Source organism: Arachis hypogaea, chromosome 18 (genome assembly GCF_003086295.3).
Source record: "Arachis hypogaea cultivar Tifrunner chromosome 18, arahy.Tifrunner.gnm2.J5K5, whole genome shotgun sequence".
Classification (NCBI taxonomy): Eukaryota; Viridiplantae; Streptophyta; class Magnoliopsida; order Fabales; family Fabaceae; genus Arachis; species Arachis hypogaea.
This window is the reverse complement of record NC_092053.1, coordinates 8629741-8652559: the sequence shown is the minus strand read 5'-3', so window position 1 is coordinate 8652559 and position 22819 is coordinate 8629741. Positions and strand designations below refer to the sequence as shown.

The 22819-nt window shown below is 34.3% G+C and overlaps 3 protein-coding genes, 1 long non-coding RNA gene and 2 other non-coding genes across 7 annotated transcripts; 4 read left to right on the top strand and 2 right to left on the bottom strand.

Moving 5' to 3' along the window:
- The first annotated feature begins 181 nt into the window (after positions 1 to 181).
- On the top strand, positions 182 to 4747 carry LOC112772760 (isoprene synthase, chloroplastic). The gene is made up of 7 exons (XM_025817760.3): positions 182 to 499; positions 2322 to 2592; positions 2714 to 3095; positions 3353 to 3571; positions 3666 to 3804; positions 3942 to 4190; positions 4300 to 4747. The coding sequence occupies exons 1-7, from the start codon at positions 260 to 262 to the stop codon at positions 4603 to 4605; spliced, it is 1806 nt and encodes a 601-aa protein (XP_025673545.1). The 5' UTR covers positions 182 to 259; the 3' UTR covers positions 4606 to 4747.
- A 1853-nt stretch (positions 4748 to 6600) lies between these two features.
- TRNAS-CGA (transfer RNA serine (anticodon CGA)) lies at positions 6601 to 6682 on the top strand. Its single transcript has one exon. It is a non-coding gene; the product is annotated as a tRNA-Ser (tRNA).
- An 88-nt stretch (positions 6683 to 6770) lies between these two features.
- TRNAY-GUA (transfer RNA tyrosine (anticodon GUA)) lies at positions 6771 to 6858 on the top strand. Its single transcript is given in 2 exon segments — positions 6771 to 6807; positions 6823 to 6858. It is a non-coding gene; the product is annotated as a tRNA-Tyr (tRNA).
- Positions 6859 to 7357: 499 nt separating this feature from the next.
- LOC112772392 (scarecrow-like protein 32) lies at positions 7358 to 9913 on the bottom strand. 2 transcript variants are annotated; one of them, XM_025817327.3, is made up of 2 exons: positions 8078 to 9913; positions 7358 to 7912 (listed from the first exon to the last, which is right to left on the bottom strand). In XM_025817327.3, exon 1 carries the CDS (start codon positions 9478 to 9480, stop codon positions 8089 to 8091), a length of 1392 nt encoding a protein of 463 aa, XP_025673112.1. In that variant the 5' UTR covers positions 9481 to 9913; the 3' UTR covers positions 7358 to 7912; positions 8078 to 8088. The 2 variants fall into 2 exon arrangements, with proteins under 2 accessions (XP_025673112.1, XP_025673113.1); XM_025817328.3 differs by having other exon boundaries at positions 7358 to 7907.
- A 3424-nt stretch (positions 9914 to 13337) lies between these two features.
- LOC140181631 (uncharacterized) lies at positions 13338 to 14532 on the bottom strand. The gene is made up of 2 exons (XR_011876613.1): positions 14071 to 14532; positions 13338 to 13862 (listed from the first exon to the last, which is right to left on the bottom strand). It is a non-coding gene; the product is annotated as an uncharacterized lncRNA (long non-coding RNA).
- Positions 14533 to 14562: 30 nt separating this feature from the next.
- Positions 14563 to 18193, top strand: LOC140181226 (protein FAR1-RELATED SEQUENCE 5-like). The gene is made up of 4 exons (XM_072224749.1): positions 14563 to 14569; positions 16062 to 16381; positions 16475 to 17206; positions 17564 to 18193. The coding sequence occupies exons 1-4, from the start codon at positions 14563 to 14565 to the stop codon at positions 18191 to 18193; spliced, it is 1689 nt and encodes a 562-aa protein (XP_072080850.1).
- Positions 18194 to 22819: the final 4626 nt, after the last annotated feature.

Here is a 22819-nt window from a genome sequence, read left to right as displayed (position 1 = left end):
AAAAATAATTATTTTAATTAATATATATTTATTTTAAAATATAAAAATGAATAAATTTTATTCCCAAAAGAACGAAAGACCTTGTTGTTTTCGTACTTTTTCTTGAGTTGATGGATGACTTATGAGGCCTATGAATAAATGGAGTAGGCTCACCTCACACATTGCAAAAATAAAACGTCTTATTAACTTATATAATATCATAGTGTTAGAGAGAACGTGATATATATATATATATATAGTAGTTGATAACTCGATAACAATGGCAAGTGAGTTGATATCTCTGCCCTACGCCCTATCAACCACACAAAGAGTAGTAGTAGTAAAACATAGGAACCACTTTGGACGCAAAACAGTTACTCATGCCACTGCAAAAATACATGTCATTTGTGGCTCCACCAAAAAGGATGATGGCCAGTTAATTGGAAGGCGTTCAGCTAATTACCAGCCCAATCTATGGACTTATGAATTTCTTCATCAGTCCCACCACAATCATCACGTGGTAGGTAACTAACTAATTAACTAACTGCCAAAATTCTGAAATGTGCATATAATTCATCTTCTGGTCGTGTATTTTTTTCCCCATCAACATGGTAACAGAAATGACCGAATAATCACCTTGAATTATTTAGCTCTCCCTTAGCTTGTATCTTCGTATTCAATTCATATTCCTGTTTTCTCTCTTTGTTTCTTTTAAATAGTCAAAAAAGTCTCAACACCAAAATAATCATATTCTTTCATGATGTCACTCTTGTATATTGCACACACAACATTCTGTTCCATATTATGAGCTCTAACACGGCACTTTTGGACGCCACATGCCGGTAGGAACGTTCATAAGCCGAAAATATAAATCGAGTCTATTTTTTAGACTCTAATCTGATTCTAAATTCGATGGAATCTAAATATTTTTGGGTTACAACTATATCGGATCTAAACCCGGTAAAAATTGAATCTTTAAAGTTTTAATAGTAATTTATAGAGAAATTTATCTATGATGCACTTATTTATTTATAAAAAAAATTTATCTATGATACTGTTCGGTAAGTCGGGTACCGGACGGTTCGGGTTAGGACCCTGAGGTCAACGCTTGGGATGGTGGAGAGGCTCGTCTGGTCGTGGTTTCCTGGTCCCGGGTGTGCGAGGTCCCGAGCACTTCGTATGGAGAGGGGGGTGCCACCTGCAAAGACACTCCGACGCTCTTGTCAGAATATGTGCAGGCGGAAAGTAGGTGGTGTAAGAATGTGACGTACCTTGGGGGAGAGCCAGTCTCCCCCTTATATACATGTCAGTAGTGGGCCCCTCCAGTGGTCAGGCCCATACCCTCAAGGGCGCTGTCCCACGGCTGTGTGCAAGCCGTACGAGACGCGTGTCCGGGTCGGGTGGAGGGCGCGTTGTTGGGCCGGCGGAAACTCGGGTCGGGTTAACCCGCGTGAGTTTGGACCAGGCCGTAACAGATACACTTATTTATTTATAAAAAAATTGATTTGAATTTGAATTTGTCTATAAATTTTAATCTGATATTTTTTTATTTATTTTCTAATTCAATAAATATAATTAAAAATAAAATAATAAACTTATAATTAATATAATATAATATAATATTAAAATTAATTTAAAATATATATACCTTTTACAATTCTCTTAAGATGGACATAGATTGGACAACGCTGAATTCGTCTTGATCAAAATAATGATCGAATCTATTTTTAAGCCTCTTATTCAATATTAAATCCGATAAAATTGTATCAAATTAATTTTTAAAATGTCCCGGGCCAAGCGGACCATATGCAACCCTACACATGCCGGTAGTATATGATACTAGAGTTATATATATAGCAATAATAGATAATATTCCTAAGCATAAGTGTATCGTACACGTAGGATGAGAATATCGATAAGAGAAAGTCTAGGGGGCCAGCAGTTTTATTAAAAGTTGGCCAGCAGTTAACCATCAAAAGAGAAATGAATAATCTTATACTATTGGATGTCATCTCCCACCATTAAAAACACATATGATGGCTAATTGATGGCTACATATCACAAATTCTACTGGTCCCCTAGCACTCCTCTATGGATAAAAATCATTCTTTGAAGATGAAGAGGGGTAGAAAAAGATATCTGTATATAGGGAGAATTTTAAAGTAAGAATGAGATGACTACATAGTTAATTTAATATATATATATATAGTTTAATTTAATAATAATAATAATAATAATAATAATAATAATAATAATAATAATAATAATAATAAGAGTTATCACACCGATATAGATATTAAATTAAAAGAACGAGAATAATTGGAAATTTTGATACGGTGCAGGTTGAAATAATTGAAGAAAGGGCAAAAAAGCTAGAGGAGAAGGTGGGACACATAATGATGAATAGTTCAGACATGGAGCCCCTGAGCTTGCTTGAATTCATTGACGACCTTCATCGGTTGGGCCTCTCCTACAAGTTCCCAAACCACATCAACTCTGCTCTTTCCCGCATTCATTCTTCACAACATGTACTTCATTATACACCCAAAACACTACATGCTACTGCTCTCCTCTTCAGAATTCTCAGACAACATTCCTTTCACGTCTCCCAAGGTGTATAAAACTAACACGTCTTCACAACTCCTTTAGAACTTAGCAAACTCTATCAATCATCTCAGTTTATTTTAAGTGATTTCACTTACATTATACCACTACGATGATTTTTGAGGTGCAGATGTATTTGAAAGTTTCAACGATGATGAGGGAAACTTGAAGGCTGAAATTGGCAATGATGTGCAAGGAATGTTAAGTTTGTACGAGGCATCACATCTTAACTTTGACGGAGAAAATCTATGTGAGAAGGCAAGGGCATTTTCGGCAACAAATATGATGAACATAATAAGAAAAGAGGGGACAGAGAACAAAGTAAAAGAAAGCGTTAGAAGAGTGTTGGAGGGGCTTCCTTCTCACCATAGCCCTTACAGAGTAGAGGCAAGGGGATACATTGACACATATCATAAAAAGGAACCACACAGTCAATTGCTATTAGAGCTTGCTAAGCTTGACTTTAACATGGTTCAGTCATTACATCAACAAGAGTTAAAACAGATGGCAAGGTCAGATGAATAAATTATTTTTTTAAAAGTTTAAGTCGATAAATAAAAACAAATGTAATGAAATTAATTATCTTAGAAATTTAAATTAATAAAAAATATATATGAATAATTATATTTTTACTATGACCATCGAATAAGATTTTTTTTGGGTTTGTATTAATTTTGTACATTTATCTGTTTTATAGCAAAAGAATTTTTTTTACCTGAATTTACCTGAATGTTACTAGCCAGACCAACTCAATGTTTCACATTTATAGATGGTGGAGGGACATAGGCCTCGCAAGCAAGCTGAGCTTTGCTCGAGATAGGTTAACGGAATCCTTCTTTTGGTCACTGGGAATAGTCTCACATCCAAATTTTTCTTATTGTCGTAAAGAACTTACTAAGGTGGCAGCTTTAGTCACCGTTCTTGATGATGTCTACGATGTCTATGGTACTTTGGATGAATTGGAACTCTTCACGGATGCTGTTGAGAGGTTACTTCATTATATTAATTAGTAGTATATCTTTCTATTAATAACTTAGTGTGGCAAATTAATTATAATAATTATATGCATGTTTTTATATCAGATGGGATGTAAATGCCATTAACGATCTCCCAGACTACATGACATTGTGCTTCCTAGCACTTTATAACACTGTCAATGAGATTGCTTTTGACATCTTCAAAGATCATGCCTTCAAGTGCCTTCCTCATCTCAAAAAAGCTGTATGTACTATAAGTTTAATCAAGTCTTATTAACTCTTAATTAGATGACTAAATTAATGTTTTCACTATTGTCTACAAAATTATTATGGGGATTCATAAATTGATTGATATGACTATACTCTATACTATGATATCAGTGGTGTGATTTGTGCAAATCGTTTCTACAAGAAGCAAAATGGTCCAACAACAAAGTTGTACCAAGTTTGAAGGAGTACTTGGAAAATGGTTTAGTCTCGTGCTCAGGCGGGATTTGTCTTATTCACTCCTTCTTCTTACTCAACCAAGAAACATCAGAGCAAGCACTTCATTCCTTAATCAACTACCACGAACTCTTGCGTTCTTCGTCCACCATTTTCAGGATTAGCAACGATTTGGCCACCTCAGCGGTATTTTAATTATTCCCTGCTAATCAATTAAGAATTATATGAATTCATATTTATTTCTGGCACATTTTCTATGCTTAAAAAGAATGCTTAGGTTATTGTTAAAATGCAGGAAGAGATGGAGTGCGGTGAAACCGCGAATTCAATGACGTGCTACATGAATGAAACGGGTGACTCCGAAGAGGGCGCACGAAGGTACTTGAGAAGTGTGATTGACGAAGCATGGAAGAACATGAACAGATGCCTAGTGATGGATTCTACATTCGACAAATCCTTCATAGAAGTAGCCATGAACCTTGCCCGTATTGCCCAATTCACATACCAACATGGAGATGGACATGGACGACCAGACAATAGATCGAAGGGCAGAATAAAGTCCTTGCTTGTTGATCCAATTCCTGTGAATGTGCCAACGTAACATAATATATATATATATATCATGGGTTCGTGGGAAAGAATCATACAAATACTCAATCACAGCAAAACAACTTGTAATTACATTATTTACTTTCCTATAAATATGGATGAAGTGAATAATATCTCATTTCCTTTTCTTCCAATTTGCTAGTTGCAACGCGTCTAATTAAGAAGGGAATTACAAATTCAGGTCTCGCTTCCTCGTTTAGCTTTCAGTTTCAAAGGTGAAAGGCTAGGCTGTTTAAGCATAGGCTGATCATATTCAGAGACGAAAAAACCTTCGTAACTTGGAGGGACTAATACATAACACAAAGTTCATTATTTTAAATAATATGAGACTTGTATTCTCTTATTGCAATTAACTAATATAATTAACCTACTAATTCTACTTGTTTCCGCGCATTCTTCTTGGATTGGAAGAAACCCTTGCGTGAAAAGACTTGTGATAATCTTAATGATCTCATTGACGAATCCACACCAAAAGATCTCATTAGCAAATCTACACAAAAAATCTACACGCCAAAAACCTACATCCACAAATCAAATAAAATTATACTAAATGAAGATGAAGGCCGCGAAGACCTACCTTGCTCTGATACCAAACTGACGTCGCGACGTCGTTTGGGTCACCAATCTTAGCAAAGTTAACAATCCTACTATGGTGAAAATAGCCATGAACATGGTGACATGGTTTAGATTTACCAATTTTGGCGAGGTTAGCAATTCCACTATGCACCTTGGTTGGTCAAGCCAAGGATGCAAACTAACCTCTTACTCTAAAGAGAGGATAGAGTAAAATAAGCATACAACTTATATCATATTCAACTCAACTCTATTTCATAAATAAAAGGTACATGAATTATTTATACTAGTAGAAGAAGAAAAAACCTTCATAACATGGATGATATGAGACTAATACATAACACAAAGTTCACTATCCTAAACAATATGGGACTTGTATTTTTTTATTACAATTAACTAATATAATTAAACTACTAATTCTACTTGCTCCCGCGTCATTCTCCCTAGGTTGGAAAGAACTCTTATGTGAAAAGACTTGTGACAACGTACAGATGATCTCATTGATGAATTCACACCAAAAGATCCTATTGGTGATTCGACACCAAGACCTGCACTCACAAATTAGATAAAATTTTACAAGACCCGTAGCAGCAAACGATCTCATTAACGAATTCACACCAAAAAATCCCATTAACGAATCCACACCAAAAACCTACACCACAAATCAAATAAAATTTTACTAAAGCAAGGCGAAGGCCGCGAGGACCGACCTTATTCTGATACCAAACTGACGCCGGGACGTCTCTTGGGTCACCAATCTTAACGAGGTTAACAATCCCATTATAGTGAAAATAGTCAGGAACCCCACTTGGTTGGCCAAGCGAAAGATGCACCTCTTACTCTCAAAGAGCCTAGAGAAAAGATAAACACAACTTATTTCATATTCAAATCAACTTCAAATCCTATTTCATAAATAAAAGGTACATGAATTATTTATACTAATGAAAGAAGGAAAAGCCTTCATAACTTCGGACTAATACATAACACAAAGTTCACTATTCTAAACAATATAAAACTTGTATTTTCTTATTACAATTAACTAATATAATTAACCTACTAACTCTACTTGGTACTTGCTTCCGCGTCATAGACATTACATAAATAACCTTATTTATATGAATAAACTATACTAAAAATATTAAAAGATCATCAGAATTTATTATTTTTTTATCATTAATATTATTTTATATAATATAACAATATACTTTATTATATATTTTTAAATATTAATAGCCAAAAATAATAAAATCTAATTGTTTCCTAACATTTATCTAAGCTATATATAGTTGGTACTTGTTATTGATCACTCAAATGTAGTTTCTTAATAAAAGATTAACAGGGAGCTAGGAAGAATTTAAAAATAATTTGCATTGTGACACGTACTTAATAGATTAATGAGGAACTTCGAAAAAAGGTCGATATGTCCGAGTGGTTAAGGAGACAGACTCGAAATCTGTTGGGCTTTGCCTGCGCAGGTTCGAATCCTGCTGTCGACGAATTTTTCCTTTATCTATTTAACTTCTGCTGGTGGACTCCAGGAGAAGTAAGGAACTTCAAAAATTTATAGACTTAACAAAACATCATCCGACCTTAGCTCAGTTGGTAGAGCGGAGGACTGTAGTGGTTAATCCCAGTAATCCTTAGGTCGCTGGTTCGAATCCGGCAGGTCGGAATTTATTTTTTACTATATTAACTCTTTTTGTGGTCTCACGAAGACATGAACCATGCAATTTGCTTTCCAGTACCAATAAACACAAACAAAATTAACAAAATCACGGTCCCATCTGGACCCATTACTGCCATGGGTTCGTCAATTTACCTCCATGACTTATCATTATCACCAATACAACTCCGAATATAGTTGTTTGGCCTTAGCCTGTGACTCTTCATACTGAAGAAGACTACTCATAAAATTAAATTTAACTTTCTGTGTGGTCCTTTCTGTACCTATCTATATTCTCATGCACAACACATAACAGCCTAACTAACTACTCATCAAAAATCAAAATGTGTTATATTCATTGGTACCTCTTGAAAAATTCTTTCCATTGAGAGGAACTAACAGTAAATTTCTGAATCAGCCATTAAATACAACAAAACTATGATATTATATATTGAGGTACATTACCTAAAATGCTAACACATTTGTTATTTTTTGTTTTGATACAAAGTTTGCTAATCCGAAATGCTTAGTATTATTATTAGAACTGAGTATATAATAAGACAGATTCATTTTTCTTTCTCTTCATAGTTCATACAACCTACCCGTACTCAAGGCTGTGATAATAAAAACGAATATTAAAGCTGCATAAAAAGAAAAAACAATAATGCAAAGAAGAGACAATTTTTTAATTTGTCTCATACAAAGTACATTGTACACATATCTCCTTTTTGCCTTTCATGTGATCCAATGTATTTGAGCTTCATTACAAATCTAGCCACACGAAAAACAATTCTTAAAATGCAGCCGTTTTTTTCTTTTCTCTTCTTTTTCCTTCTTGTAATAATAATTTCAGTATCAATTGCAGCCTTTTTTTTTTTTTTTTTCACAAAGTGATGAAAAATCGTCTGCCACACTCCATGGACCATTGTGGCATGCATAACCCATATCCCCTCGTAGGCCCAAATTAACTTTGGAATCTTGTGATCATGTGTTATGTATGTTGACGTGTCCAGTATAACACGTAACTCATTTTTCTTGTTACTCATCACATTTGATACCTAAACTAAGACATAAACACAATCATAGAGATGTCAGATGTGTTTGCATGCATGTATATCTGTCAAATATCATATACTCATTACTTTATCGCCACAATTTGGTATATAATTCTAAATTACATTTAATTTTGTGACAATAAAATAATGAATATAAGAAAAATGAGTCATACTATGAGTTGTTTTATGCCATAGTTGCATCGAAACCAATAGGATCCCTGGTTTCACTGGGGACCCAAGCAGTGGCATAGACACAGCTGTTTCCTTTCCATGTGAGAACCAACATGCCTTCTTCCCTCTTCATCCCCCATCCACTAGCATGCTCATCAAGCAAACCCTTAACTTCCATAACCGTTTCATCACAAAATGGGAGGCTCAAGTAACCAGCATTCTTCATTCTCTGGCACATCTGCATCCCTGACTCCAACCTCTCTATCCTATGATGCCCTTCATATCCTATGATGTTCTCAATCTTCTGTCCAATGTCGGATTCGAACTCTGTCCTCTGGCAACTGTCCTTAGGCAAGAAAGTCTCCAATGCATCAAAGGGTATCCACAGATGGTTGAAACATGTTGCAATTCTTGATGTGAGGCTTGGTGAACTAAGATCACAATCCTCATCCACCAAAACCACAATCTGAGGGTTAAGACCTTTAATTAAACTCAAAAAAGCGTCACGGAGAGAAAGGCATCGGTGGTTTCCCTTTCTATCATCAGACAAATAACGAAGCCAATTTTGACAATTTATGACCAAAGCCTCATCATCCCTAAGGTTTAGCACACTAGGATTCAATAGACTCAGCAATGACTCAACATGAAAACTAGTTGATTCATTGCTTAATTCAGAATTATTAGGTGCTAATAAGGGACCTAAATTGTTCCCTATGACATTGAATTCAAAAGGGACATCCCTAAACTTCGCGAAATTCGCCAACCGAAGGCCAACCTCATGAGTTGATACATTCACCAATGGAGGCACCGGTGGCCTAAAAGATGGGACAGTGATTCTAAGTGAAGGAGGACCTTCAGGGCTTTTGGCCAAAGCATCAATGAAAGTAGGCCATTGCATACAATGAGTGATGCTAAAGTCTAAGATATGTACCCTTTGGAACCCTAAAATTGCTTTGAAAATCTCATTATTTGAAGCACAAAACCCAAACCTGTGCCATGGAATGAGATCCACGTATCCTGCTAGCTCGGTAACCGTCATCAACCTCCTCTGAATGTTGTTGCTACTCCCCTTGAAACTCAAGGCTGTAGGGCAAATCCTTGAAGCCCTAGAGATCAGTGCTCTGAGGAACCATGATGTGAGCCTTTGATTTGTGTCACCGGTTGGTGAAGCAACGTTGTTGAGGACCCACATCACTTGTTGAGCCAAGGTTACATCGTTGCTCTCCAAGGCGCTTGCGCAGTGGAGAAGAAGCTTCTCGATGCACGCGCCGTCGAGGCTTCCGAGACACCCTTTGAGTGCTCCGGTGAGTGAACTGTGTGGTGCTGTGTTGAAGAGGCTGTGGTTTTGGAAGGAGATAGAGGATGCTCCTTTTAGCTCAGCTTTCATGCTATGCATTACGTGCATGAGGATCCTCTTTAATTTCTCCTATATGAAGTAGCTAGATCCAAGACGAAGATGAAGTTAGATGAAAAATGTTTAGGCTTGCTAGCTTGAATTGTTTCAACTTTGAAAGATAATTAGGGTTTGGAATATTTGGTGTAACTATTAATTAATCAGTTATGTGTATATTGTAGATAGGTTGAAGGTTTGAGAGATGGTTTTTACTTTTATGTATGTGAATGTATCTTTAAGCATTATATATAGAGGGAAGAGAAATGGTGTGGTCTAATTAGTATTGTGAACCTAAGGGATACACATCTATATATAGAGACAAAAGTTAATTTAGGCTCCAAGAAGGAACCTTTAGGTTTTTTACTTTTTTTTTTTTTTTGTGCATACCCTAATGGATAGAGTACAATAATTCTATGGCTCTAACTGAAGCCATGTATGTATGATTTCAAATCCATTTCACAGGGATCGAGCTCAAAAATTTTTTTTATAGAAAATTTGATATTATATTATAATATTATTTTTTTTAAAATTTAAATTAATAGAACGAGACACATAATGATTATATTTTTAATAATAGTTATAAAATAAATACTAAAAAATTATCTAAATTTATTATTTTTTATTATTAGTTAGTCATTAATATTTAAAAATATAAGATAAAATATATTGTTAGATTACTAGACTAAAAGAATTGAGTTGATGACTAAGTAACGATAAAAAATAATAAATTCTAATGACTCCTATAATTTCTAGTTATAATTTATAACTATAAATTCAACTTATAGTTAAGTTAGTACAAATCCACCAACTAATACTATGCAAGTAGTTTGTGAAATGGTGATCATGTAACAAATAGATCAGAATTTGGCGGCTTGTTCTGTTGATTGATTTGTTTATATAGCTTTGAGTTGTTTTGTTGTAATGATTATTTAGATTATGAATTAAATTAAAACCTAAGGGTAGCGAATAGGTTAAAAAAGGTGTACTAGCCGGCCCACTCTTGTCGAATACGTTTTCATGGAATAACTATTTAAAACAAGATCCCAAATATATGTTTACTTGTACAAATCCGATTTTCCTTTGCCTTCACTTCCATGTTCTTACATGATAACAATATTTTTAAAAATTAAACTGAGTTATTATGTAATGTGAAGCCAAAACTAAAGACAAACCAGAACTCTTCCTACAAGAACATATTATTTCGGTCACTTTTTTGCACAGTTCTTTCTCCTGTTTTTTCCATTTTCAAATAGGCAATTCCCTGTTCAACCCTCTTTCTTCTTGTTTAAAATAGACATCCACTTGTGATATTGAGTCAATTAAGAACTTTTAATTAGACATGCACACGTACGTACGTATTCTCCAATTTTGTTGTCTTATATATATAGAATGCATTGATTAATTAATATTTCTATATATGGTCGTTTCACATGACTAATGTCTAATAATATAAAGAAATTAGAGATAACGAATGTCTAATAATATAATCAATTAAGAAGGCTGGGAGCGTTGTGGATGGATATTAATTAATATAGAGTTATCATCAGAAATTCAGGATTCATAAGATTAAGCTGTTTAGGTATGATAGCTAGGAATTATCAAGATTGACACGAGAAAAGAAAAAGATGAAGATTGATAAAGCGATCATCAGTATATGATGAAGTTCATTCATATTAGTAACTATATTTTTTATTACTAGTTTTTTTTTTTTTTTTTTTTTTTTTTGTGGCATGTATATATATTCAGAGAAAAGGAAATTAAAAGATGTAACGGACGATTACACCGCTCGCGTTGGGTTTGATACAACCTGTGTTTTTATGAAAGAAACATTTCTCTTGCTGCAATTAAAAGCTGCAGATGAAGAGGCGTCTCCATCACTTTACCATGCATGTGTCTTGAGTGAATTAATTCTTAATATTTCATTGGTTAGTTCCTTTTTTTATTTACCTTTTGGTATTTTACTTGTACTATATATACCTTTTTTGTGTTTGGTGAGTATGTAATACTTTATTATATACTCCTTTATATATATATATATATATAAAACACCTTAGCTTGCTGTTATGGAAAGTAATTGTTTTGCATTTGCTCTACTAAAGTTTTGTGATCACCATATGCACGATGACAAAACAGAAACAACACTAAACCTTAGGTTACATCATTGGCGAAGATTAGACTCTAATCCCAATTCCTTTCTTCGGTAGTAAGTGAAATATTAGGAAGATATATAATGGAATATAATAAGTGTACTAAATAGTAAATAGTAAGTGTTGTGAACTATTTTTCCTTACTTAATGCTAAAAACAGGCTCAAAAATATCAAAAGACTAATAGATCCACTTGATGATCGAAAGATATTTCGAATTTTCATACAACTAGCTATTACATCTTATGATCTTAAAAGTATTAAACGCTTACGTTATTCGACTTTATTAGTTTAATAGCTTACATTATAAACATTATTCTCTTGTTAAATAATAGCACGTTATAATATTGATTATACGTAATTTATAGGTTAGAAAATTGAAATTAAAAGAATTTTCATTATTTTAAAATTAATTAAATAAGACAACTCATAAGTTTAGAGTTACATAAATAGTATAAGAATTCATAACATCATAATTTCAGACAGGCACTATTTTAAGTAATAACAAGTCACGTAAAATTTATTTTCCACATCAGTATTTAATTTTTTTTTAAATATATATTATATCACCACTTTTATTAATACACCCCCTTTAATTAAATAAAAATAAAAATATATTTTTTATTTAATTTTATAAAAAATTTTAAACATCCTTACTTTATTTGATTAGACAAAAATACCCTTTTAAATTAATCAAATTTTAGAATTCAATTAATCATAATTTTATAGTTTCAAATAATTTAAACAACAAAACAAAAACATATAAAAAACAAAAAATCAAAATTGTTCTTTATCTGGATTCAGAAACCCCAGCTGTTGAATCACGTCTCTGAAGATTTCAGTATTCTTCATCTTCTTCTCTCCTCTTCCTATCCTCACTCTCTCTGTCTCTCTTTGCTCGATCTCTCTCATCTGTCTCACTGTGTGTCGCACGCAAGATCTCTCCCTCTCTCCTCTCTTGTCTTGCAATCGAGGTTATCGTCGCGTCATAGAACATCGCCATCTTGTGCGTTCCAGAGAGCGTCACCTTCCTCCTGGTTCCAGAGAGCGTTGTCTTCCTCCTGGTTCTATTTTCTTCGTCGTCTTCTTTGCCGTCTTCCTCATTCTTCATCACTGTTGTCAGCCTCTCCCTTCCGGTAATTCCCTCCCTATGATTTATGTGATTTGAATTATTATAGCATTGGTGTGATTTTTGTAATTAGGGTAATTTGGTTTGATTTATGTGATTTGATATTAGTTGTTAATTTTGACAAATTGTTGAATTCTTATTTTATCTGCATATGTTTTTTGAAACTGTGAATGCAATTTTTTTAATAAAAAACTTAATTTAGATCACAATAGTTTCATTTTTTAGATGCTGCATAGTATCTTAATGCACATCTAATTTCATTAGAAACAAATCCTTGATTAGCTTTTGATGACAGAAAAACAATTGGGTTGGTAGACCCTCTGATTAGATATACCTTCTAGACTTCTAGTTGAATACTACCAAATCACATGGTGCACTCTTATGGACAAAAAAAATGAACAAATAAAACTTGCTTTCTAAACCGACATGGAATGCATAACTTACCTCTCTGACGAGATCGCTTAGTGCAAAAGTCCCTAGGCAACCTACAGCAATGTATACTATATATTGTTTTTTCTCTTTCAAACAGCGACACACATCTATCACAAATCTAAAAAGCACACAATTCATTACAAATTCAATCATGTGGACAAGATGGCAGCCAAAACTTGTTAATAGAGATACAAACAAATCAAGTTTATCTACACATTAATTCGATTAAGTTTCAGAGACTGTATTAAGGTTGGGATTAAAATGGAGCAGTGACCAATGCTTCATTCTATAACTAAATGAAAATGAAGAGATTCAAAAGCCTTAAATACATCATAAAACAATCCGAATTCTACTGGGTCATAAAGTTAAAATGAGTCCATGAAGATAATATTAAATTTCACATTGGAGAAAATAATAAACCTGATTATATCAATTGCCTTGGACCCTGAAGCTTTCTTCTTTCTCTTATTACTTTTCTTTTGAGCTCTAAGCCTGTGGTCCTTATTATGAGAGTCTTCATTTGCTTCATTGGTACCTCCAGCTTCACTTTGTCCCAAAGAATTCCAGAAATCAGGTTCCACCAACTCTCCTTCTTCAACATCAACCATTAAAACATCATCACCATCATCATAATCATTATTAATGATATCTAGAATGTTCTCTCCACCTTCCATATCAAACAGATAACCTGCACACAGGGTAACCAAACTGTTATTCATTTGAACATATCAACAAATAGATGGAGCGCAGAACATTCAGGTCAGTGATAACAACATAGGAACAATAACAGTATTATGATAAGTGAAATAAACAACGAACTAAAATGCAAAATCCATGAAGTTATAGAGATGAAATAACTGAGCAGAGTAAAAAATGGAATGATGAGCTCTATTCACCTTTGCTTTGCAGAGAGCCACTGTTGAGGAACAAAACAGAATAGAAGAGTATTGCCGTAATGCCGTAGGTGCAAGAGTGGGCTAAATATATAATTGTGCTTAAATCATTTAACTTGGGTTGGTCTTCTCAGTTCTTCTCACTAGGAGCATCTCCCTGGAAGGAAACCCTAAGTTCCTCCAACGCGACCGCCGCCGCCGGAATTCTCGCTGTCGCCGTCAGTTGCAAGGGAGCTCCAGCCTCGCGCCTCCATAGGCAATCGCGAGCGTCGTTGCCGAAGTGGTGGAGTCCCGCGTTCTATAACTCATAGTCCTATTCCGTCGCTCTTCTCCGCTCTGCTCCCGTCCTCTCTGGTCGTGGTCGCATTATTCAGGTTTGAGGAGAATTCTACACCTCATTGCATACTAGTTTATAGTGACCATTTATTTTGGGAAAAATTTGAAGTCAAACTCATTTTACAGTGGTATAATTACGGTATAAAAATTAGGAAATAGATGTTTGGTAAATATTCTAATAGAACATCACTGCCATAGTGACAACTAATTTACTATATAGTTGTTTATAATAAGTAATATAGAAAAGGTAATATTTGAATAATTAGTTTCAAGAAGTGACATTTTAGTACTAAGTTTCGAAAAAAATAACATTGGTAGAAAAACCAAGAAATGACTTAAAGAATTCATGGGATTTCCCATTATTTGTTGTTAACACTAGTGAAGCTGTGTTTCAAGATTTCCAATTCTATGTTACAGAAAGTTTTTAAAAGACTGTTTCTTATGCACACAATTGCCATTTCAGGTTGCTGAAGCTAAGGCTTATAAGTTATAAAGGATACCTAGACCTTTTCTCTAGATTATATGGAACACTAATAATAGAAATAAAAAATCTTGAACTTAGCACAAAAAAAAGCTTCATATGCTTGAAATTTTCTCTGCATGCTATGTAATAACATGCTTCAAAAATTGGCGATTAGGCATTACTACATTTATATAATTATATTACATGAGGAAACATTGTTTTAGATGTAACAACCTATGTTGAATTGAATAGCTTACTCATGATTTTCCTTGTAACAAAAAAAAAAGGAAAAGGAAATAAATATAAACAAAGCATTCATGGACTTAAACTTGAGGACCAGATGCAAATAAGCACACAAGGCCACGGAATACTTGAGCTGAAAGTTGATGAGCTTCAAATATCTCACCATCTAGATTCCATACCCTCTCCTTGCCCATAGAAGTAAAAGTAAATGTTAGGGTCTGCAAAATGCATGATAAATAATTTTATTAACTCATTCAAATATAAAATGATGGATGGGGATTGGAGAAAAACCAACCTTATGATGCTCAACAAATTGAAAATTTAATGGGATTCCACCACTTTTTGTTAGTTGAATTAGGTGCCTGCATTATTTAGTGCGAATAGAGAAATCTTACTCATTGTGCAAAGTTGATACAAATACTGAAACTGATCACTAATACTTAAGTAGCTAATTACTCCCTAATGATCAAAAGGATTAACTCCTGCTTATTGTTATCCTTACCTTATCAAATAGAACACTTTTCCCCTAGGTAAGTTACCTGAGAAGCATGTGACTAAAATTGTGATCTTAAAACAGGGTAGTTGAAATAAAATAAGTGCATTGAGTGAATTTTATCACTAGAAAAAGTGCAAAAAGAATAAAAAGAAAATTATAGTGGATCATACTCAATTTTCCTTCTTTATGCTCCTAGATAATAAGTCATTTCATATTTATTTGAATCTGTTGTATTCTTGTTTTCAAAAGAAAGACCATAGAAAGTTAATAAGTTAGAGAATTTTTTTCCGTAACTCTTAGTTGTCATATAAATAACATTCTTATGCACTAATAGCTCTTAGGTTTCATAGAATTTGATTGACCAATAATTATAATCATAAAAAATTGAGTTCATTTTGCCTATTCCATTCTCCTAGCATTTATTTAGTACCTAACATGTTAAAATTTTAAGTTCAGTCATAGAGAATGATGACAAAGAGTCATATAAGGATGGTGATCAATCGGAGGATTTAAGTGTTGAGTATGAGTGCAGTTCCGATGAAAGTGATGATATGGTGGATGTAACTGTAGATGAAGCAGAGGCAGATATAATTAATGTTGATGGTTTTGAAAAGTTGATAACTGATTTGACCATCGAAGACATATGGGGACTGGTGTTTGATACAGAATCTCAAGTTTGTGAATTTTATGCCAAATATGCCCAGTGCTATAGATTTGTGTCCCGAAAAGACTTGAAGACGGTGGATGCTAATGGCAACATTAATACAAGACAATTGGTTTGCAATAAAGTAGAAGAAAGACATTGGAAGCACCTTAAAAGGGACAATCGTTAAAGGGAGCATAGGGCAATTACTCGTGTCAACTGCAAGGCGAGGATTCATTTCATTCGTCACTATAGAACGGGTAAGTGGAAAGTCAGTGTCTTTGAGAGTGAACACAATCATCCACTGTGTCCACCTAAGTACAGACATCTTATTACCGCGAATCGTGGGCTTAATGAGGCCGATAAAATACAAGCAGACAGCTTGCGAGCATGTGGTGTTAAAACTTGCCACATAATGGGTTACATTGTTTTCCAAAAAGGTGGATATGATAAAGTGGGTTTTACCAACAAAGACTTACATAACCACATTAGTAAGACTCGGCGTGACAAAGTGAAAGATGGTGATGCATTTGCTACGTTGGCCTATCTATTGTCCAAGGCAGACAGTGACCCATTATTTCTAGGAAAGTTCACCTTAAAGGATGGTAGGTTGGATAATTTGGTGTGGGCTGATGGAGCAAGCGTTGTTGATTACGAATGTTTTGGCGATGTACTCGCTTTTGACACCACTTACAAGAAAAATGTCTACAACAAGTCCTTAGTCATATTTTCAGGGACCAACCACCATGGCCAAACAACTATTTTTGGATGCGCTCTGCTCTTAGATGAAAGGTCCAAAACTTTCAAGTGGGCACTGAAGGAATTTTTGGAAATCATGTCAGGAAAACTACCCGGAGGCGTTGTGACAGACAGAGACCGTGCTATGAGAGAGACTATCTTAGAAGTATTTCCTGGTATACCACACCGCCTTTGTGCATGGCATCTCCATCGTAATGCGGTACAGAATATAAAAAACAAGCATTTTTGGGACGACTTTAATGTATTATTGTATGGACAGTTTACCGTACAAATATTTGAAGAGGGATAGAGCGAGATCATATCCAAATACGGACTTGCCGAGAATGAATAGGTCCAAGACATTTATAATGACAAAATGAAGTGGGGTAGCGCATATTTAAGGGAGCACTTCTTTGGCCGCATAAGAACTACATCACAGTGTGAGGGAATTCATTCATTATTGAAGAACTATGTTGACAGTAAAACCAGTCTCCTTGAATTCATGCATAAATTTAGTGAAGTACTAAGGCATTACTGAAACAACCATCTCACTGCTGATTTTGAAACCTTTTATAAGTTTTCTGTTTTGACTACGTGCTTGGAAAGTTTTGAGAAACAAGCTGCTGAACTTTATACTAGAAATATTTTTAAACTTGTGAAAGATGAGATAGAAGCAGCAGCTGCCTTAAATGTGACTGAATGCCCAAACAATGGAGACATTATTGAGTACAACACAAGTGAGTATTTTAATCAGCAATGGCAATTTAAAGTATCTTACAATAAAGACAAGGACCTGTTTGCGTGTGAGTGCAGGCTATTTGAGACTCGTGGATTACCATGCTCCCACATCTTTGGGATCTTGAAGCATCATAATGCAAAATGCGTCCCTACATCTCTTATCCTGAAAAGATGGACAAGAGATGCAAAGACTGATTTTATATGCTCAATTGGCGAGCAAGACTCCGCTGATGATATAGTTCCCACACTTAGATGCGGTGTAATGGCATCAATTTGTTGGAAGCTTTGTGATATTTCTTCAAAAAATTCAGCCGACTATAGAGAAATCTCAAGTGAGTTACTTAAGCTAATTTCGAAGGTGCAAAATAAAAGTGATGCACAAGCGAGGCTTTCCCCCACGTCAGTGCTAATAGGTGATCCAGCTGTTGTGAAGTCAAAAGGTGCTCCAAGAAAGGTTCCGAAAGGCTAAAAGAGGTGAAGATGTTCACATTGTAAGTCAAGAAAGCATTTCATCAGGATATAAAAAATATATAAAGTTATTGTTCTATAATTCTCAGCATACATGATATGAATATTCTTTTTGGAAAAAATAAATAAATAAATAAATAAAAGCAAAAAGGATTTAGGGTTTGCTCAAGCATTCCCTTCTCACTCCCCACGGTCATGACGTTGGGCAAAAATAATCTGAATTTTAAACTAAATCCAAACTCCACAATTGAGTTTCACACGCAAAACCCTGTTAATGGTCTGTTCCTCTTCTGCTCTTCCCTCTTGGTGCTTCCTTACACATTCCTCATCGTAGTCCTTTGGTTTCGTTGTTGCCGACTCGCCGTCACAGGTGCGGGCAACCGGTTTTCCTTCTTGATTCTGGGTCAGTGGATCAAGGATCTGAAAGCTGAGCTTGCTTTGCTCTGTGTCGCCAAGGTCACTGGTCTTTTCTAGGTTTACTATGCTGGATTGCTTTCTTTCTGAATTGATTTTCGTGGTTTATGGATTCTGACCTATTTCTTGTTCTGTGAAAAGGGGTTTTTGCTTTTGGGTCGGTTGAGTGTGTGTGTGGTGTTTTGCTCTGTTTTATCTTTATCTGAAGGTGAATCTTGGGTGCTGCTATTCTTTGATTGCTTTCTATGTATTTTTTTTCTCTTCATGTTATTCGGTTTAATACTTTGGATGTCTCTTTGGGTTGCTTTGTTGTTTCTAAAGTTTTAGTTTTTATTGGAATTTACATGCCAATTAGAGTAATATGTAAGTTTTAGTTTTTATTTTCTATATTTTTACATCCGTACTTATTTTTTTCTTTATCGTTACAATGAACAGTTGGAACAAGTGACTTTGGATTCATTAGCCAATTCAATTGGTCAATTGACTCAAATAGTTCAATCTATTGTTCAACATTTGGAAAATAATGCCAGCTCCCCCTCTAAAGTGTTTAAGGTCTTTGGTTCCGAATCTAATACTCTTACTCAACAAGGTAGTACGTCGAGTAATCCATTATTGCTATGCTTTATTGAGAAGGTAAAAACGGATTTGTCTATTGCTAAAAAAAGGAGAAAAAACTCACTTGTTCTAAATACTGTTCTTGGATTAGAGCTGCCTATTGTGAGTAATATGTAATAAGTAATTTAGTTTTATTATTATTATTATTATTATTATTATTATTATTATTATTATAGTAATAATTATTTTTTTATATTTAGTGGGTGCACGTACCTTTTAGACCAACAGCTTCGATGGGTTTGGACGATATTGAGCTTGCAATTGCAGCATACTTGTATGGTGATCTATTGGTAGATAAGTAAGTAAATTTAATAGGCATATTATTTTTTAACGGCGTTGTGAATTTTTTTAGCTATTTTTATTTACGTTAATTTATCTTTGGCAGCGATGAGGAGGATATAGTGTTTTCAGATCATACAGCTCACAGAGATGTATTCAAGAGTTTGATGCCAGGCAAGCCAATTGTTTCTCTTGTGCTAGACTTAGTAGCAGATATGATAAAGATATAGTTGACCAGAGAAAGTGGTTATTGATTTTTACCTACAATTTTTGCGGTAAGCATATCAGAGAAATAACACTAAAATAATGCTGGTATTTGTTATTTTTATTGCGCATATAAACAAGTGGCAAAAATAATGCAGTTGTTAGAGAAGACAAAAATGGATCCCAGCTGTCTGCCGTCTTGCATCACAGATATTTATTTGGGCAAAGTCGACTACTTAAAAAGAGTAAAAATTGTTGCATACACCATATAACATAACTTAATGCTTGTTATTCAAGAAGTTTATAGCATTTTTAAATTCAAATTAGCAAATATGGGTATGAAATAAATTTAATAACTAAAATGACTTTCTCTTGATTAGGTGTTTATCCCTGTATCTGAGACTATTGACGAAGGTCATCAACACTGATACCTCATAGTGATCAATCGTGTTAAAGGACAAATCATTTTGCTAGACCCGTTGCCCATTGAGAAATAGTTCAAGCGAAAGAGGACATCCTTGAAATTAGTAACCATATTTTATGTTTTTTTTGTTAATTATCTAGATATATGACTAAAAAACTAAATTCTGACATAGACTTAAACAGGCCATTTTTTTAGACGAAGTATTAGAAGATCGTTTATTCTATGATTTTGAGACTACTCCGAATCGGAATTCTTCACAATTTGAATTAGAAGAACCGGAGGGCCTTTTCACCCTCGAACATGGATCGTAAGATAATATTAGTAGTAGTTATTGGTATGAAAGTTATGCATTATATAGTACTCTAATATATCTTGCTCGATATTTAGGAATGACGCGGGTGTGTGGGTTGCAAGTTGGATGATAGCTTGTTTTGAAGATGATCATTTTAATATAAAGGTAATATTATACATTATTTTTTATTCTCATTCTTTCTTTGATATTTAGGTAGTTAAGCATTATGTGTAAATGTTAATGTTTTATTAGGTTGATGATGGGAATCGAATGAAGATTGCAGTCTTACTCGTGTCGAAGAATCATAACATGATCGCGTATAGGGTCAAAAGAAAGGCCTCTGAAAATCTTAGAAAGTTGTATAATAATCACCATCTTGATTATTATGAATTTTCGGAAGATTAGATTTATAACATTCCCTTTTTGTTATTTTTTTGTGGGCATATAAACCTTCCAGTGACATACGCATTATATTTTGTTTACGTTTGTGTTCGTATTTGTTTGCCGGATTATTTAATGTCTCCATTTGACTAAAGATATAAGTAGTATTATTTTTAAAGGTGGGTTTTCTTGACCATCATTATTACTTCTATGTTTTATGATTTTTCTGCTAGTGGTGCTTATTATTATGCCATTTTGATATTATGATTGATTTAATCATAATTAGATGGATTCAGAATCAATACATGTTACCTAATATTAGTATCTTTGATATATGAATTGAGCTCTGTTGGGATTTGAAGTGAAGATTTTTCCTTTTACTTTTGTTTTATCTTATTTATTTATGACCTCTTTGGGATATTTCTTTGCATTTTGATCATTCCCTCTTGAAGCGGGAGTTCTAGTGCAACTCTGGTTTTCCCTTTTTTTTGGGGTTTAAAGTGGAAGTGGGAGTTCGGGTGATTTGGATTATACCCGAGAGAAGGGGCTGGTTGATGTAGCTTTTGCTTAAATAATTAAAAGTTCATTTATGCTCAGTTTTGAAGATGCTGCCTGATCAGAGAAAAAAAGGTAAACTTACTCAGCTCATATGTGTATTTAGATTCACATGTATGTATCTTAATATGTTTTGGATTGGTTTTGACTTTAGAAAAGTCACATAATGCGATTGATGTGAATATGATGCTATTGATATGTTTCTTTTCATGGAGTTTTGCGATTGATGTGAATGTGAATGACATTGGATATTTTTCTTATAGATCTATGTACTTATATAGTGATATTATTGCTAATTGTTAATGAATTGAACTTAACTTTTTTTCTTATTATACATCACAAAGATTGTAATGAAGTCAAACTAATTTCCATTCTAAAATTAGAACTAGTCCTGCTTGAGCATTTCCTTTGGATGGTAAATGACTAGTTTTGTTTATCAGTTTATAAGAGTTTGATGAAGCTAATCTGGTTTAAATTCTACTGATGTAATTCAACTTGTGAAATGCCTTTTATTCTGTAGCCTAAACCCCTGAAGAATTTGAATGGATCAATTTGTCAAATTTGTGGTGAAACTGTTGGATTAACAGACAGCGGCGATGTCTTTGTTGCTTGCAATGAATGTGCATTTCCAGTTTGTCGTCCTTGTTATGAATATGAGCAAAAGAATGGGAACTAGTGTTGCCTCCAGTGCAAGACTAGATACAAAAGGCACAAAGGTAGTTTACTTTGTGCATATGTGTTTTCTTTTTTTCTGTTTTGGACTCTGATGATCCTTTGTCTTAACTTTGAATTGATCCTCGAGTGGATGGAGATGAATATGTGGATGAAGTTGATGATTTGGAGAATGAGTTCAGTTATGGCCAAGGAAAGGCCAAGGCACGGCCGCAGTGGGATGAAGATGCTGACATCTCTTCCTCTTCAAGACGTGAACAACCAATTCCACTTTTGACTCATCGACACCAAGTAATGCATCAAATTTGGATTTTTAGATTCTAACTATAATAACTTATTTCCCTGGTTGGATCTTACTTCATATTGTGCATTTCCGTGCTCTTGCTTCTATGATTAGCAATTTCCATAATCCTGAAGTAATAATGTTTAGTTCACTTCTCATACTACTTCATTTGTAATATCACTTACTGAACAAGTTTTTGTACAGATTTCTAGTGAGACTGCTATACCTGATACGCAATCAGCTCGAACTACATCAGGCCCTTTAGGTCCATCTGACAAGGTTCACTCACTTCCATATGTTGATCAAATGCAACCAGGTGTGGGTTTGGCTTGAACTGATGATATGCCATATTATATTTTCATGGTTGTTATGGATTCTTACTTGATAATATCTTTCTTGTTACAGTTCCAGTAAGAATTGTAGATCCATCATAGGACTTAAATTCTTATGGTCTTGGAAATGTTGACTGGAAAGAAAGGGTTGAAAGTTGGAAACTCAAGCAGGAGAA

Bases quoted from the DNA above. Each gene is read 5' to 3' on its own strand.
- LOC140181226 (XM_072224749.1), top strand. The intron at 16,382-16,474 runs GTTTGCAATAAA...GTCAACTGCAAG, and splicing joins ACATTAATACAAGACAATTG to GCGAGGATTCATTTCATTCG. The intron at 17,207-17,563 runs GTACAGAATATA...ACCTTTTATAAG, and splicing joins GGCATCTCCATCGTAATGCG to TTTTCTGTTTTGACTACGTG.
- LOC112772392 (XM_025817327.3), bottom strand. From the start codon at position 9,480: ATGCACGTAATGCATAGCATGAAAGCTGAGCTAAAAGGAGCATCCTCT.
- LOC112772760 (XM_025817760.3), top strand. From the start codon at position 260: ATGGCAAGTGAGTTGATATCTCTGCCCTACGCCCTATCAACCACACAA. The intron at 3,572-3,665 runs GTTACTTCATTA...TTTTTATATCAG, and splicing joins TTCACGGATGCTGTTGAGAG to ATGGGATGTAAATGCCATTA. The intron at 3,805-3,941 runs GTATGTACTATA...CTATGATATCAG, and splicing joins TTCCTCATCTCAAAAAAGCT to TGGTGTGATTTGTGCAAATC.